General features: G+C 37.3%; 1 protein-coding gene across 1 annotated transcript in view; it reads right to left on the reverse strand.

Moving 5' to 3' along the window:
- Nucleotides 1–18,338, reverse strand: part of TMEM245 (transmembrane protein 245) — an 80,089-nt gene that overhangs the window by 33,994 nt on the left and 27,757 nt on the right. The window contains exons 8-12 of the mRNA XM_032181107.1: nucleotides 13,551–13,655; nucleotides 12,267–12,349; nucleotides 10,145–10,235; nucleotides 9,291–9,389; nucleotides 5,691–5,822 (exon numbers count right to left, since the gene is read on the reverse strand). Of these exons, the coding sequence (XP_032036998.1) occupies nucleotides 5,691–5,822; nucleotides 9,291–9,389; nucleotides 10,145–10,235; nucleotides 12,267–12,349; nucleotides 13,551–13,655 (510 nt within the window). The remainder of the gene's footprint in view (nucleotides 1–5,690; nucleotides 5,823–9,290; nucleotides 9,390–10,144; nucleotides 10,236–12,266; nucleotides 12,350–13,550; nucleotides 13,656–18,338) is intronic.

The following is an 18,338-nucleotide window of genomic DNA, read 5'->3' on the forward strand; positions in this document are numbered from 1 at the left end:
CCTAAAAGCTGTGCACAAACAGTCTCAACAACTATTTTGTTCAGAAGGAAAACAGTGAGAAGGTTATTAGCCGAATTGATTCACAGATATAAGCAGCAAGGTTGAAGGGGAAAAGCCATACCTTTTTTCAAACTAACATAGCCATATGACCATCTCTATTTTGTAATCAAATCAAAGGAGACATACAGAAAATAATTTTTGAAGCATAATTTTGTGAAGGAATAACTGCTGGGGCAGATGACAAAGATTTACCACACACAGGAAAAACATCCGTGCTTCTTACTACCTAACGGGAGTCACGTATTTGAAGGCTCATCTTCTGAAGATATTTTATGAGTCTCCCTTGAGAATGCCTCAAGTGAGGTTAGAAGTGATGACAACATTCGGCTGAAAAAAGTGTTCTCCCATAGTACTTGTCCACTTCCTTACTCAAGCTTCTCCTCAAAGCTGCTCTCAATCCATTCTCTGCTCAGCCTGCATCTGTGCTTGGGATTCCCCCAGCCCAGATGCAGGGCCTTGCACTTGACCTTGTTGAACCTCTTGAGGTTCACACAGGCCCATCTCTCAAGCCTGCCAAGAGACCTCTGGAGGACATCCCTTCCCTCCACCATTTCAAAGAGTCTGCAAGTTTTATGCTAGCTGTGCAAAACTGCAGTCCCAGAGTGTTACTGGGACTTGCTGTGTGCACAGGACCTTGGTGCCACAGGCATCTCGTTATGTTGTGGAGTTTATCGAACAACAGCAAAGCACTGGAAGAAAGGACACAGTTTGAAAACAGAGGCCTCAGAACCACAAACTGTTAGCTGATGAACATGACATCAAAGAGAGCTGGGAAAAGACTGCTTTTGCTCTAAGAAAAAGCAGCAGCAACTAAGAAACGGGGTGGAAGTAAAGGCAAGCAACAGGATAAGGTACCTGCCATGGTCAGGGAAAGTAATAATTTTCCAAGCATCACACAAAATGTGGTCCAAGGCAGAGGTCAAGGGGTGGGAGTTGTCCAGACATGACACAAACAATTTTATAAAAAGGACAAGCTCCTTAATTTGAGGGAAGATGATGCTCCAGTTCCAGTTTCCTTACTGAAGAGCTCTTGAGCTCGATCCCCTTGACTTCTGTGGCTGACAGTGGATAGCAATGCCAACTACACGGCACCAGCACGATGCTATTCTACCCTCACAGCCACTGTTGGGTATGATTGTTGAAGACTGACTACTTTGAACACACAGCAATAGCAATTAGTAGACTGTAAAACAAGTCATTAGCATTAAAGTGTGCTGTTGATGAAAGTTAGTCCGGTGAAGTTTTGTTTTAAAAGATTAAAACTGGCCTGATTTCTCAGCCTTCTAAATACTATTCACAGCCATCTTTAATTCCTCCACACACACACGGCCCTTTTCACCCCCCACTGCTACTGACGAGCAGTTCTCATGGGCTGGGACTTGCTCCATCTGCTTGAGAGAGTTTGTATCTGGTGGGGCTGGGAAAGTTTCTTTGGGGATGTTTTGTTCCTGCGGCACAGTCTGTACTTGTTTAAGTTTCCCTGCAGGTTTTAGGCTGAGGAGCTAATAACCTGAGCATACATCTGCAGTTAGCTTGGATATAGTTATCACAGGGTTCACTCAACAATGAGAACAGCTGTCCTAGAAGGACATCCTAGCTTTTACTTTGGTGTAAGCAAGGATAGTGCATTTTGGAGACTTTTGGTATGTCCTATGAAGGCAAGGGCATCCTCTGGGAGTGGTCTCCAGCTGTGGAGTAAGTTTCCCCTTATGTGTATTTACAATTAAAATTTCACAAGTTTCTCATCACAAGGATGAGAAGACAGAAATAGCAGACATCAGTCATCACTGAATACAATATCAGAAAGTGCTCAAATACCCCACTAACAGTCACAAAAACATTAAGTCCTGGCACCTGAGAGTTCACAGTGGTGTTTGAGTGCCACAGAGAACACCAAATCTCAGAATGCTTACAGGGAAGAGAGCATGGTAGCTGAATTATTACTGAAGAATGAACTGTATTGGATATACAGTGAGGTAATTACATGAAGAAATCCTCAGGGACAGAGCAAACATTGGGAAATGTTTTCATTGAAATATTTGAGCAATTGAAATTGGATGTCAGCCCAACCTGATTTGGAACATACGTGTATCAGTCATGCTAAAGGAACCAATCGGGAAACCTAACCGAGCTGAAGCTTACTGTGCATCTTTTAAAGGAAGGTCTTCTGTCTTTCTGCCTGGGAAATCTCTGGATGAGATACTGGCTGCTGGTAGAATGATGAATACTCTTATGGAAAAAGCAAGATCAATTTAGGAGACATGAGCAATGTCTCCTATACCATCAAGGGAGTTTCGAGTGATCATTCACGGATTTAGCCAGCAGCAATTTGCTTTTTCAATGTTTCAAACCTTCAAGAAACGGAGGAAAGGGTACGAATGGAAAAGCAGGCGAGTGGAGAAGGAACGAGGCTTTTTCATTACTCAGAAATTAAATCTTAATAGCCCAGCAACGTACTGCATGTTTCGTTCACCTAAAAAACTACTTTAGGATACAGCATGGGGTAGAAAATTGGAGGCAGATGTGAGGACCCACCCCAGTCCTCTCCCCAGACTAAGAATAGGATGAAACAAACCCCACTTTGGAAACATACCACTACAAAAAAAACAAGTTAATAACATTACCGCTTCTACTGAATCTAGAAGAATTCAAAGATGAAATGTATCAGAGCTGCTAACACCACAGCTTATACATGTAAAAACAAATGTAACTGATGATTTTGAAAAGCTTATCTTTACATTAAATCTTCAGGCAACCTACATGTTTATATAGCGAGTTACTTTAAAATAATCAAGGTCTAACTACATCAAACTAGAGCTAAATATGACTGCTATAATGAACAGCATGTTTTGAGGGGGGTACAGTGCTTTACCTGATACTCACAGCTAAATTCCTGAATTGATGCATACTGTTACAAATGAAATAAATGCCAGCAATTCCCCAGCATAGCTATACCAGCTATTTAATTACATGCTTTCAACTCTAATATGGAAGTTTCTTCCATTACGGGAAAAGCCTGAAGAGAGACATTCCCATTTGTCTTTTCTAACATATTTCTTTTAACAGATGCTCCTTCGCTTACTAAAGAGGACGAACACTTGCTACGATTTCCATGAATGGGAAAGAGCTTATCTGCTTATAACTGCAATATATATATAACACTGTCAAAGAGTTGTACTTTCAGAGAATACATAGTGATCTGAACTATTCTGAAATATTTCTGAAAGCCAAGGGGTTTCCACAACTTATTATGTGGTAAACTCCAGCTATAATCTATGCATAGGCATTTACTACTACATATTCACCCACCACTTCTTTACAGTTCTCTCTTTAACTGTTTTGTGTTTAAAAAAAATGTCAAAGCAGTTTATGGAATCTACCATGTCTTACTGTATGTTTATGAATTGCAGGTTAGCATTGATTTGAAGTGTCCTGAAGCAGAAACATCCTAGTTTCAATTAGAGCTACGCCATTTAAACCTCCACCTCCAGCCTGTACAACACAACCAACCATCCAAAAAACAAGCAAAACAGAAAACCACAGAACACAATAAAACCCACAAAAATGTGAGCAAAAGCCCATGAAAAAAAATAAAATGAAAAACTCCAAACCCCATTCTCCCCACAACTACCCAAATGATTTAGAATACTGATCCTTCCCAGTTTAGTATGCCATTCTGTAGTAACTAATTGTTCTTCTTCGAAACACTAAGATTTTCATTCTCTCATAAAAACATAAATCCAGAATACAGTAAAGTTCCACTGTAACCTAGAATAGGTGAAGCAACTTTCTCAGAAACATCAGACTTACGGTAGAAGTATGCTCATTTTAATCATCTCTAAGCTTTAATGACCTACCCACGACCACAAATGAGATTTTAATCGATTCTAATTTAAAACAGTGTAATATTTATGCAATAGATTGTTTATGAGACAGACAGCAAAGAAGATGCTACCCATAAGGATGTGAAATCAGGACTTAGTGTTATATACTATGTGGACCAGTTTACAATCTGTTATTATGGATGTGAGTGTATGGAGAAAAAGGACAGGTGTTTCCCCACAGCAGATAAGTAATGGGTTCATGGATATAAACAGGAAAACAAGCCAACTGCTGCAATTTTTTTCCCTGTATTTCTAAACAAGATTTTAGAGAATGTTAAGCATGCTAGCTAGATAAAAAAATATTAATATTAATGTATTGCAGTCTTAAATATTTATTCTCTTTTCAGTATTTCCTCCACTATTTTAGCCTATTTAAGATTACTGAAGCACACTTATTTTGGTTTCTGAACACTGTTTAGCAATGGAGTAAAGGAGACAGCTAGCACCTATAAAGCAGTTTAGTTTCTCCTCCTCTTCCTCTCCCTCTTAGCAGCACATTCTGTATTTATTTTAAATGATATGCTATGGATGTTTATAACTGAGCCCCAAGCACGCAAAGAAAGAATTAAGCAAATTTTTACTATTCACTAAAAAGGTTCACTACAGTAAGATGTTTGTCTCATCTTCTTCTTAACTTGCATTTTGTTTTTTAATGATAGAAACTGTAAAGATTTAAGCAGCAGCTGAGAGAAGACAAAAGGACACATGCCCATCGGTTGAGACCATGAGCTGCCTCAAGGCAAATAACTGCTTAAATTGCATCCACAGAAATCTTATGTTGCAAGTTAGATATAAATAATATTCCTTCAACATGGATAAGCCTTAAACTGAATATATTTCTAGATTACAACAGCTCAAGTCAAAGATGAACTGTATCTGGGACTGACTGTATGTTAAGCGCTTCAGATTCAACATCATTTTTTTAGACAAATGTAGTTGCTTCAGTTCTCATTGCTTTCAATGCTTTTTCTTTTTCTCCTAATGAGGTGAAAGGTCCAGTGCATTAATTCAGAGACTCACACAGTGTAAAATATTAATTTCATTCTCCACAGAACTTTCATAAAAGAGAAATAAGCTGCTTTCAACCCAATGAATAATAATTTGAGGAAAAAAATATGACTACAACACACACATGCACATTTATATATTACATATACAGATAAGTAATATATATGTGTGTGTGTGTGTGTATATATATGTATATGTGTGTGTATCTTACAACCCCTTGGTCAATATATTTCTCATTTATAACCTAGACAAATGTTATTCTTTTTTTAAAAAAATAAAAGCCTCCAACCCTGCACTTGCCACATGTTACATAAAAACAAGGCTGAAGCAAACTGATATTTGGCAAATAACAATATTTCTAGAAGAGACAGATAAAGTAAGAATAATTCCAACCAAATGACCTCCAAGAAACAGAAGAGTAGACTACAGACTAAGAAGAATTTATCCAGCTATAAGGTGACACAGGTGATCCTACAGTAACAATCCCACTCAGGAAGAATTCTGGCAAGCAAATATCACTGAAGATGCTGAAATCAGGAGGGCTTCCTCATCACAATTTGGTTCTGTTTGTAGTATGAATATATCCTAAAGAGACTTACAATTATTACACAGGTAATTGTAAATAACACTTCCAATGTTTCCATGTACTTGCATGCCATGTCCTTAGCAGTAGTCCAAGAAGGAATTAATACCAGTTAAAATCAGACCAATTTGGTAATAAGAGCAAACAATACATACCGAAAGAAATGTTTCAATGTTATCATGAACGAATGAAGCAACATCTTGCCAGTCCAGAATATCACCAAGCCAGCTGTTCTGACGGTTTATGTGCCATTTGTGTCCTTTGTGTCTTCCAGAATGTGTTACATTCTTAAAGAAAAAAGACAAAGATGTAAGGATAGCAGACATGTGAATAACTCAATAAATGTGAAAGCCGAAGACGAAGATTTTCTTAATGAGGAATATGTCCAACATGCATCTAAATAGTCAGACCTGCTTTAATTGGCATCCTCAAAAATACCTGGAAGTAAGAAAGCATTTCTCTGTACAACTGAAAAACTAAAAGCTGACAGAAACCTGTAGTTAATTATCCCGTGTGAGTACAGTTCTGCACATTGTACTGATTCATCTCAGTTAAACATCAGCCTCACAGCCTGACTGAGACAACGGTATCTATCTTGCTCTTTATGAAAGCACACCAGAGGTAACGATTTCAGTTACTGCCTACATAATTTACTCTTTGTAACATATAACTTCTACCAGTACAGCCCGCAAAGAACAATACGAGAAGCTGCCAAACAACTACTTTCCTCGTAATTAGCATCTGCTTCTCCACTGGCAACATTCAGTCATGCAGAAGCTAAAAACTCAACTGCAAGCATGGAGGATTTCTTACAACAACACAGGTTTGTAACTGCGACACAGCAAGAGCACAGAAAATGGTCATAAACACAACAGCTAGTTACTTAGGTGGCTTCACCCTAATTAAGAAGTTGTCTATTCTGCAACTGAACCACACGTGACCACAATCTAATACAAGACTATTTGACTCGGTCTGGGACTGTATCAGGAGTTTCAGAGAAGGATGCCACAATTACAGTTAGAAAATACAAGCCTGCCTGTTGATTAAAACAGATGTCATCCCAATCCTCAATTGTAAGAGATGCTCTTAACTCTGATGTTTATACAAGCATCCCTCTACTTCTGTTAGAATTTTCCAAAACTTTAACCTTACCATTCTGCATTCAGAATGACATTACCTTTTTCTGGCACATATAGCAAGTATTATTCTGAGTGAAGTCCCTGCACTGATTTATATGGGTCAATCTTTTTGCCCAAGCAACACGCGATAGGACAAGAGGAAATATCCTCAATTTGCATCAGGGGAGATTTTGGTTGGGTGTTAGGAGAAATTTCTTCACTGAAAGGGTTGTGCAAAGGGAATAGGCTGCCCAGGGAAGTGGCTGAGTCACCATCCCTGAAGGCCTTCAAGAAACGTGTAGATGTAGAGCTTAGTAGCATGGTTTAGTGGTGGACTTGTCAGTGCGAGGTTAAAGGAAGAGGTCTTTTCCAACCTGAACGATTCTATGATTATATTTTCTGTTTACTACCAATTTTCCCTAGACAGACAGTTACATTTTACGATGCACAATTAGCAAAGTTGTTTAACAATCCACAGCAACGCAGAGATCTCTCTTCTAGGCTGACAGCTTATTTAGAGCAGAAAAATGCAAATAGTCAAACATCTACCTGCAATAAACCTTTTGTATTTGTAAACTATGAGAAATCTATTTTCCATTCACCTAGTTCTGTTTTCAAAGACATAACCAGCAGAATGGTGTATCACTTGCAGATTTTTTTACATTGTTAATGCCCACTTCAAGTTCACTGTTATTCAGCAGCTATACTGCAGTAGCACCTACGGCCTTTTAAACAGAGGATTCAAGGAAACTGTCAACTGAGTCCTCTAACAAATTTACTAGATCTTAGAACACAACACAGCAAAACAAAACACTTCACACCTGAATAGACGAGCAAGACTAGTTCTCCCTGAAGATGATTCAATTGCATTTATGCCCTCATCTTCCAAGTGATTTATGATTCTGTCATTATTTTACTTCAGTAAGTACAGAGACTCGATGGTAATTAATCTCTCACAACATCTTTGCAACCTTTTAAAATATACACCATTTGCTACCTACTGATCTTTTCAGAAAGTTGAAGTTACTGATTGAATTAACGTTTTGTTGGCAATTCCCCCTCAACTCTACAGCTTTGCATCACCTGAGCTTGGATTCTTCAGTCACCTACAGGCTACAGCAACGCTGCGCAGGCCTCAGAATGAAGTATGATTATTATGCTCATACAAGTGAAATGATGGGGAGCTTGAAAGCTTTACTGAGACTTGGATATTGTACAGATGTTTTGCATGCTGGAATTTAGCTTACCTTCAGTTTTCAGATACTCTGAAGGACCCCACAAGGCCGTTAAAATATTAAGAGGGAAATAGCCAGGTGGAAATCACCCAGGAAAAACATATAAAGTGGGCATGGGATGTGACAGAGAGGGTAAGATCAGAAACTGAACCTGGAGCAGCAGATGAGTGGCTGCAGCCCAATGTGCCAGTGCTAGCACAGGGTTTTGAGCGGGCAACAAGGGGAACCGGCTTCAAAATGGCATGCAGGGATCATCAACATGCTCCTGCAGCTTTCTGCCTTTCTGACTCCTGGAAAAGCTGCTTGCTACTCTGCTCTACTAAAAGAGTATCTACAAGACCACAGCTTTGTCTTAAATAACAAATACAGGGAAGGAATCAAATATTGCAACTCAGAGAGATATGGCCTGTGCTGCACACTGCAGCAAGAAGGTACTCCTCCAGCACATGTTATGCTGAACCACACAGTGCCAGGGTGCATCTGACACAGAGCTTACAACAGTAAAAGCCCAAGTTTATCAGTATGAGCTGTATCAAAAGTACGCAATTTTGAGGTTAAGCATTCAACACTGACTACTCCTAAGTGCTTAAGGCCAGCAAAATGTCCCAAAAATGTAACTTTTATTTCTCCTCGGCAGCCTCATATTCCCCAACAGCATCATGTAGCCTACCACATAATCTTCATGCTTCTGACACCATTATCTTGTCAGAAGAAATAACCGATTCCTTCCCCTAGTATTTTGATCACAATACTCAAACTCTTACTTCTTTTAACACTGAGATCTTCTTCAAACTTCAGAAGTACTTTAAAAGTGACTGCGTAAAGAAAAGTTAATAAACTGTAACTGCAATTATTTAAATATAGGGAAGTATTTCAGGGCTATGACTTTTAGATTTTGGTATTTCCATTGCACCGTGGCTAATGAATTGCTTACTTTTTCCTTTACAGGCAAACGGCACTGACAGCATGAAAGTGATTTAACTCTTATGAACTTTTCAAGATTCGGTGTGCAGAACCCATTTTTAGCATTCACAAAAATGCATTTAAAGTAATGTGAAAGGACTTCTTTCTAAAAATTTCAAATCAATAAAAGTTACAGGAATCGGGCAGAATATCAGCTTTTTCCTAACCCCTCAAGATCACAAAAATTCAATAGAATGCTCTAAACTACAAAATACTAAATATAAAAAGTGAACACAGTATACATTCAATTGCTAATGTTGCAATTTATAATACATAATTGTATACACATGAGGACATAGTTCTGAATGTACTCAAACTGTAGCTGTAGAATGAGCTTTTTTAAAAAACTAATTTTCTGTTATTATGATATTTACTCAGTACTCCAAGCTTTTTACTAATCTAAGTGATAGTTACTATAAATATGATTTAAGTTACCCACCTTCACAAACCAAGAGTGGTAAAGCCTGTCCCAGAGCTCTAGCACTTGCTTTTCAATCACAGCGGTGTTGTTCACTTTTTCTCCTAAAATCTTATGGAGCTGAAACGTACAGAAATCCTTTATTACAAGGGACAGAACAAAGCTGGCATCTACTGACAAACCCAAAGCTTGACGAATCACACAAAACTGTCATTAAAGGCATGGCCTAAACTCAGGTAATTGGAAAAAATGAGTATTAGTATGGAATATACACTTCATGGTTCTTAACAAAGGTTTTATCTGTAAAAAACATTCTGCCACACTAAGCTCAGGCTTCTATCTACACCAAAAAACTAACAGTCTCTAAAATGCTTCATCCAAAATCTTACTCACAGTAAACATTCAAATTATTTGAGATGTGTGCTAGATATCAAAATGCATATGGCAAATCCTCCTGAAGAATGTTAACTTAAAAATAAATAAATAACATGTCAATCTACCACACATAGCCCACATAGAAATTAGAATACTGGTGGTAGGGGAGAAAAAAAGTACATTTTCTAAAATTGGGCAGCTATAACCAGATAAAAAAAAATTACTCATCTTTGTTTGATGTATTTTCACTGGCAGTCTTATTAAAATGATAGATTTTTTTCAGCTCTTATAAAAAAAATATTCCTCCGAGCACAAAGACTACTGAAACCACTCCCACCCTTCCTTCCCTCACAGACTGAAGATTAGAAAGAGTAGATCCGTTAACAGAACAGCTAACCACATAGGAAAGGAACACTGAGAAAACCTTTTTATTTCTTTTTTCCTTTCAAGAAATACACAAAATCTACACATTAAAAAAGGCAGGGGGATGTTATTCTTACCTTATGTGTAATCCACTCTCGGCCATACTGATACACGTTATTAGCTGCTGAGTTGAGCGCCTTCTGAATAACCTGGGCTTCTGGGAGCCAGCTGTTTTGTTTTTAAGAAGAAAAACAAAGTTAATTGTTACGTATTTTACTCACTTCATTATACCTGAAACACAATACAAATTAACACATCGAAACAACAACAAACAGCTAAGGTTAAACACTTTTACTGCAGCTAGGCAATTTTGTTGAACATGTCCAAAGAGCAGACTTTTTAGTAAGCCAAGCAAAACTCAGTCTAGGACATGTCATTACATTTGTAATTCACTAAGGTTCCTGAAACCTTAGCTCAATTCGTATCTCAACTTTTTCAAAAAGAGATCCTTATTCACATTACATTCGTATGAATTTTCCTAGCTTTCTGACAAATACTATATAATCCAATCTTTTTTAGTTGCAAAGACAACCTTCTGAATTATGAGCTGAATGCTAATTGTTAATGTTGTTCCCCTGCATAAGGAATAGGATGAAGCAATAGGTTGAAGTGCCAGTTATTTCCAAGTATCTACAAAGCTATCCACTCATACCTATCTTCAGGGATTCCTGCCACTTTCAGGTAATGGACCCACTGAATTGCCAGCATTTCAGCACTTTTGAATAGAGGGCACACATTCCCTGCTTTGACTTTCTACATCTTGATTTAATGACTGTACTGCAGCCCTTCAAAAAAGAAAGAAAAAAAAAGGCAAACCCAAACTGCTGAATTTGTTCACCTAACTCAACACTGAAGCTGTTCTGCCCATGTCACTCTTCAGGAATGTTCTGCATAGGATTTCAGAGACATTTCAGTCACTTGCCTCTAAATATAATGTAAATATCAAGCTCCGAAAGCTGACTGAAGCTTGATAGATTTGATAGGACATACACTTATTCCTATTAAAAGATATTGTAAGTAAACATTTTAACTAAAATTCTGTTAATTACTCAGCTAGAGCTCCAGTATTTTCATTATGTGAATATGCTTCAAACAGTCAAACTTGATTTTCCTTAGTCCTACTTAATCCCATCCTATAGCAAAATGGGAAGGCCAAATAACAGAAGAGATGCCATGAAGGAATAATCAAGAGAGAACATTTTAAAATGTTTATGATTAAGTAGTTAAAATACTTTAGCATTTATCAATTATATCACGCTAGTTCTATTTTTGAAAACCTCCCTTGCTCTTAGAACACAGCATGCAGTTTCTTTTGATCCTATTAAACTGTTGTTGCTTTTGTCTAGAAGGTGCTCTTGAAAAAAAGTCAACTATTTTTTCCCCACGAAGTGCCTGGACTCACCTTTACTCAAGGTCTGTTTAGCTGAAGCAGAACAAAAGTAAACCTGAACAACCCTCCTTCAAAACCACACTCCTTCAGTCTTACCTATTTCCACTCTGCTGTTCATGCAATCAGTTTGCTCAGCAGGCCACCCTATTTTTTTCCTCTATGTTCATTTCTTTCATGATCTTCTCCCTCCCTCAACATTTACCTTGCTTTTTTCTTTAATCATTACATATATCACATCTACAGGCTTCTTCTATATATAACACACATCTACTCTCAATAGAAACAGCCTTTCCTAACCAATTCATACCAAATTTTTTCCCATCCACCATTCTTTCCACCCCTGAACTCTTTTTCAGTTCACTCCAGAAACATTTCTTTCAACTTCTATTCTGTCAAAGGCATTGTGCTGCCAGCTCTCTACATTGAAAAAATATTTCAGCTCGCAGCTCACAATCTTTTAGAGCAATCTTTCCTATTACTTTTCTTTTCCAGGTAAAAGCAAAAGGAATATTGGCCTCTTTATTCTCAGCACCATGCACGCTTTCCTCCAAAACTGTAACTAGAGAAGTTTATACAGCTGTCCTTCTCCACCAAAGTCCAAACAGTTCTCAGATCAGATACCATGAGTCTCTTCCAGAATGACGCATAAACACTGCTGCGGCCTGAGAGCTCAGCTTTTACATCTGCCTGCAACAGTTACTCCCATTTCTGTTCACCTTGGGGGCTTTTTAAGTTAAAGAAAAATGTTAACAGCACCTGGAAGCTTGTTTATCCACCCTACACTATTCGTTTAACTTTAGCATTCTTACTTTGCCCATTCTGGGTGACTGGCTACTGTCTCATTGATCAAGCTGCTTGTGACTTGAATCATGTGAACGCTCTCCTGATGTACCTAAATTAAATACAGAGAGAAGAAATCTTATGTAATGCAAACTAGAACTCTACCCACAGTCAGAGAGTTTGTGATACGTTTAAAGAATAATTCTTACAACATAGACAACCCATTATGAAGAATGAAGTGCCATTAACCCAGAAAAACAATCAATACAAAAAACAGCATTTTTTTTTCTGTTCTGACAGTTTTGGTCATGCACTGTGTAACTAGTAATGGCAAATGGCAATTTGAACCTTATCTCATCAGTGAAAAAAAGTAACAATACGGCTGTGCTGTCAAAGGAAGTGCTAAAATACAAAGCATAGTTTCAGATACATCTTTTAAAGCCATGGATCAAAGAAGTATAAAAATTAATGAATGCTCAGCTCTAATATGACCAACCATACAATGAAGTGCCTCAGCAAATTCTTTCTTCAGTAAGAAAGATAAAAGACTCCATAGACAAATATCTTAATGCTCCTTTTATGAATGTAAGGAAGCTTTAGGCTGGAATGTTTGCACAGCTTTTAAAGCTTTCGATTTTAAGTACTTGACATTATGTAAGCCTACATTTTGGAAAAAGGAGACTAACATCAGAACCCATCTGATTTTTGTTCCATAACTGTATGCAAGCGAAACATTCAGTCCCAAAAAAAAAAAAAAAAAAAAAAAAAAAAAAGAAAAAAGAGAGAGGAAAAAACGGGGAAAGAGAGACATGAGTGACCTCTTCTGGTGAGAAAAAAAAAACAGCCACAAACCAAAAATCAATTAAAATGAATATCTCTCATGAATCCCCACATTTAAAATCGAAATGGTATAGGGTGAGGTTGTTACAGGCAATTATACAAATGAATTGACAAATGCACCTTAAGCATTTTGCAAATAAGTTTTTTGATGCAAGGTAAATTAAAAAGAACAAAATTCGAAGTAGCTCTGCCATTGCCAAGAAAACTAACCAGATGCAAAACCAAACTGTTACTGTAATATATAAGCTAGCAATTAGATTATCAGAATAAATTTCAGATCTCAAAATCTCTCTACATAAATACAGATATATATTTTTACCATTCCACCATTTTTTAATATGAGTTCAACTACAGAACATTTAATTGCTAAATATTTCAAAAAGTTATTTAAGCTACACAATTTTGCATAAATATCAGTAACTCATTCAATTTTTACAATGAGCTCTATGATTACATTCTTCAGCGCACTGTACCTTTGCAGTAAGGAGCAGGGCTAGCAGAAGGGTTCCTATTACTAGCAAAAATATTATGAAAATGCTGATTATTTTATCTAGCATTTTCTCCAACCACACGATCATCTGTGCAGACAAAAAAAAAAAAAAGAAAAAACAAATCATGGCATATAAATCAATCTGTAATGAAAGCAATGTTAGATGCTATCTGACGGTATTGTTATTTTTATTTACAACCAGGGTGCAAAAATCAGGCTCTAATAAAACAGCATTAATGCCAAAGCTCTGAGATGAACAATTAACAAGCAATGTTAGCATGATTAAGGTCATGGTATGACATGTGATTTTGCAAACAACATTTACACAGTACCACAAGACATGGCAAGCTCTGCAAAGCAAGCAGTAATTCAACATTTACTTAATAGACCTAACAAGACTAGCACTCATCTCAACTACAACCCTAGAATTTGTCTTTGTTTCTTGTCCTTTACCACTTGGAAGCTTACAGATGCTATTTGCATAGAAGTTAACAAGTTTAAGAAGTTTACGTGGAAGCCAACACAAGGTATACCATAAAGTACAACCATGACTTCTGAAACTGAATAAGCTAGCAACCCTCTAAATGACTACAGACATATTGCTGGAAATTATGAGATTTTTAAAGCTGCTCATCACCTTCTGAAAAGGGACTGGAAGTTTTCTAAATTATTAAAGATCAGGGCAATTATTGTGCACTAGATATTCCATTTACTTTCAATCTCGAAAGGATTCTCAGTATTATAAACACAAATCAGATGAATCTAGTGATAGAGGGCATAGCCACATTTGTTCTGTCGGTTCGTGGAAAGACACATTCTGCACATGTGCACAAGTAACAGCGATACCACTTGAGATCAGAGGGATTCTGCTGATCTCATTCAGAACAAAACTGCTCCACTACGTGACTACACAGTGCCAGCTGAGCTTTATCTCATACACCACTTGACTGTTCACCTAAAAAGTTGTGAAAGCTCATGCAAGTATGACCAAGCACATTTTTCTAGCTTCTGTGGTTCAAACACCAAGGCTATTTTTATCCCATCTGGCATTAAAGCAGAAAAAATACAGCCGTAAAATTTGAGCTTTAAGAGAACTAATTAAGGTCATCAACAATGTGCAGCAGAAAAAGATATTTCTAAGTGAGCACAAGTTAAATATTCAGTGATTAGGATGATAATTTATCGGTTAGAGCTCTTCCAAAAATAATAAGCGTACTGATGGTTTACATTATTTTTTTCCTCCTTACTTGCCATATCTCTACATTAGAAATTGGCCCCAGAACAGAAGTTATATTTCCTAATTGAAAAAAATAGTAGGGATGTTTTCCCCTGAGCTAATCCTGATACATTTAAGCAGTTAATGTTCATTAAGTTTTTTGTGCCTTTTTTTTTTTTTTTTTTTTTTTTTTTTTAACTTCAAGTTTTCACAACCAACCCAACTCCTGGCTGGATCTGAATTATCACAACAATTATATTCAGCGTTTTAGAGCTGTTGTTCAAAATACTGAAACATCGAGAAAAAATCAAAATCCTATTAAAAGAAACTAGTGCTGAGCTAGCAAGTATCTGTAACAAAATCTACACGACCTGCAGAAAGGAATCTGCAAAATATTATGCCTTAGATATTTTTAACATTTTTCCCCATTGCTGAAATATTTCTGCCATCAGAAATGCCTTGTCAGTGCTGGGGGGGGAAGACTACCTGCCTGTAGCAATAACACAGCTTTCTGAAAATTTCTGACTAGCCTGTACCTGGGCTGTTTCCTCTTTGGAAGTAAGACTGAGAACAGGATTTGCTGTGCCCTTCCAAACTTCAAATACAGCTAAGGATTAAGCAAGAGAAGCAAAAATGAAAGCCCCTGCTTTAAAGGTCAGAAATAAAAACTATCCCTGAAAAACACTGGATGGCCAGGGAAGGGAAACTTTTTGACATGGGCTTCAAACTGAAGACATAAATGATTAAAGCTGCCCTTGCTATTTCTTAGTTAAAGTAAAAACTAATTGCTAATGACTTTCTAAGTTAGAGAGAAAAGAAACCCACTAGTTAGTCTTACATATAGCACTTGAATCAGCCTCACTGAGTGGCATCCAACAGATGGAAACTCAGTGTAGGCTGGATGCTTTAGGTGTTTCGGCACAGTAGCAACTCCTAGGAGATGACAAAATTCCCAAAGACCAGGATGAGGACTCTCTCAACTTGAACACCACCAGCAGGGATCTCCTTCTTGATGCTCCTGGCTGTAGTTTGCCTATACTGCCACGAAGGTGCAGCTGCAGCACATGTGAAGCCTGAATTACCTTTAATCTAGTTAATAAAGTAATGGCAGTGGTGATGCTGCTCTAGCACAGGCAGAAACCTCAGCCACGCAAGCCCACCAAGCTCAACAACTGGTATACAGAAATCAGAGGAGAGAATCTGAACTAGACTGGGTATGGTAGAAGTAAAAGCGTATGCACAACATTAATTTAGGGCTATGTTTACTCCCTCTCTAATTTACTTGCTATCAAACCTCCCTTCCTTCCTCTGCATTTACCCACAACACTTCCATAGGAAGCACTCACCCTGGCACACTTGTGCTAAATAATTCATAGCTACTAACTTAGTACTGCATGTCAGCTAGAAAGTTAAATCCCTGCGTGCTTGTACTTACCACCGAATCAGGTCCTCCCTTTACACCTTTTCTGTAAATCGTGGACACACACACGAATACAAACATGTACTGACTAAATGCTAATCATCAGCCAGAGATCATCAAGTATTAAATTCAGTTCCAAGCTTCTTCATCTAAATGTTAGTCAACAGCAGAAAGCTGATGCTGCCACAACATCCAAAATTACGCAAAGGTAAGGAAAGCCAGGCTCCTAAGCTACAGAAGGTCACACTTGTAAAACCAAACTGAAACATTACTGAGTTGTGATAAACTGACCACAAAAAGCTATCTTTAGTTGTCAAGATTTTGAAGGGAAAGGTATAATTTTTTATATATTTTTTTTAATTTTTCAAATTTAGCTCAAGGTAGAAAAAAGCTTTTAAGCCACGCTGCATTCTGTTAAAATGCTTCTCAATAATCTGTAAGTACTCCTTGCTTTGAACTTTCAGATAATGATGCTAACCCTATTATACTTAGCTGTAATAAAAGTTCTGCTCATGCTTGGCATCCAGGAATCATGCTATCTGAACAGGTTCCCTACGTTATGCAGTATGATACATCATCTATGAATTCATGTTTTCATGTCCTCACACTGCATAGCCATCAGAACTTTTTTTTATTTGTTTCACCTTTTTTTTTATTTGTTTCATTACACACACAGTGAAACATACCTGGATATCTATTCCATTTTCAGTTAAATCTACACAAAATTACAAGAATCGTTTTTTAAAAAAACAGTTTTACCATTTATCAGCATTTTTTCCATACGTTTTAGCCATTAGGCTTGTTAACATTCCCCTTTAGTTCCCTTAATATTTGATATCATCTTATTGATATCATTTGATGAGAATGAGGGGAAGCCCATAATCACAACACATCTCAGGACTATGCTGAAACAAACCAGATGAGTACTTAAGTTAGAATAGCTGGAGAACAAGCTATATGATGTCTCAAGTCTACTCACACCGATGTCTCTCCAACAGCAACAGCATTTAGTAATTCTTTATAAAGACTCCTGCTATGTGTGATGTCCTAAAGAACAAATCATGCCAGCCCAGTGGAACCTATTCTCTACTTTGGGGCATATATGCCATGTTAAACATAATTATGTATTACTCATTTGCTAAAAAAAAGTTTCAAGCAGGAAGGAAAAAAAAAGCTGATGTTTATCACCAGCAGCCACAATCAACCATCACTCCAAATTCTGCTGTTCTCTACGGGGTATATTTTTAGTTTCTCAGTGAATTATCAGAAACTCGTGCTAGTCTTCAAGAAAGTACTTCCCTTCAGAGAAGCAAAAACAAGGAAGACACATAAGAAGCAATCTTTTAACTGAATCCACTGTTCTGTCTTACAAGTCTCCTCTTTGCTTCTGGTAGAGTATGATTTTTAAAATATAATTAAAAACAACAACAACAAAAACTTAACTCAAGAATTGATGGAGTATTTCATTGTTTTTTTCATCGTGATTATAATGCTATTGCTACTTGCTCATTGTGCACAGAAGTCAACAATGTGCATAACACTAAACAACCTTCAGCATCTCCTCCTATGGAACTGTAAAGCAAAGCAGTAGTTTCCAAAGTAACTCCTAGAAACTAAAGAAAAAAAAAAAAAACACCCTCTGTAAGAAGCTATATCCGCAGGTTTTTGCCCAATAAAGCGAACCTCTGAACAAACGTAAGTATTTTGGAGTTCAAAGTAATTAACAGTCAAAACATGTTTACCAAACAAATCAGTAACTAATCAAAACATTTATGAAGGATTATAGGTGTACATATTTATTGATTATAAGCCCCTCACATAGCAGAAACATTTCTAAGTTGGGAAATAAAAAATGCAACCTTAAAACAACCAAACCATATTCAAGGACAAAAGAAAACTCAAAGTTTGCCCTTTCAGTGGACAATTACAACTGAATGATAAAGCACGCTACTCTACCATCTCCTTCACAAACACAGAAACACTCCCAGTTATATAACCCTGAGCTGACTGATTAACTGTGGGGAAAAATAATAAAAATCAAACTTGCTCAATTCATTATGGCTACTCAGTCGATGTGCTACTTCAATCAGAATCACAGAATCATCAAGGTTGGAAAAGACCTCTGAGACCATCTG

The sequence above is a fragment of the Aythya fuligula genome, chromosome 2 (assembly GCF_009819795.1).
Source record: "Aythya fuligula isolate bAytFul2 chromosome 2, bAytFul2.pri, whole genome shotgun sequence".
NCBI lineage: Eukaryota > Metazoa > Chordata > Aves > Anseriformes > Anatidae > Aythya > Aythya fuligula.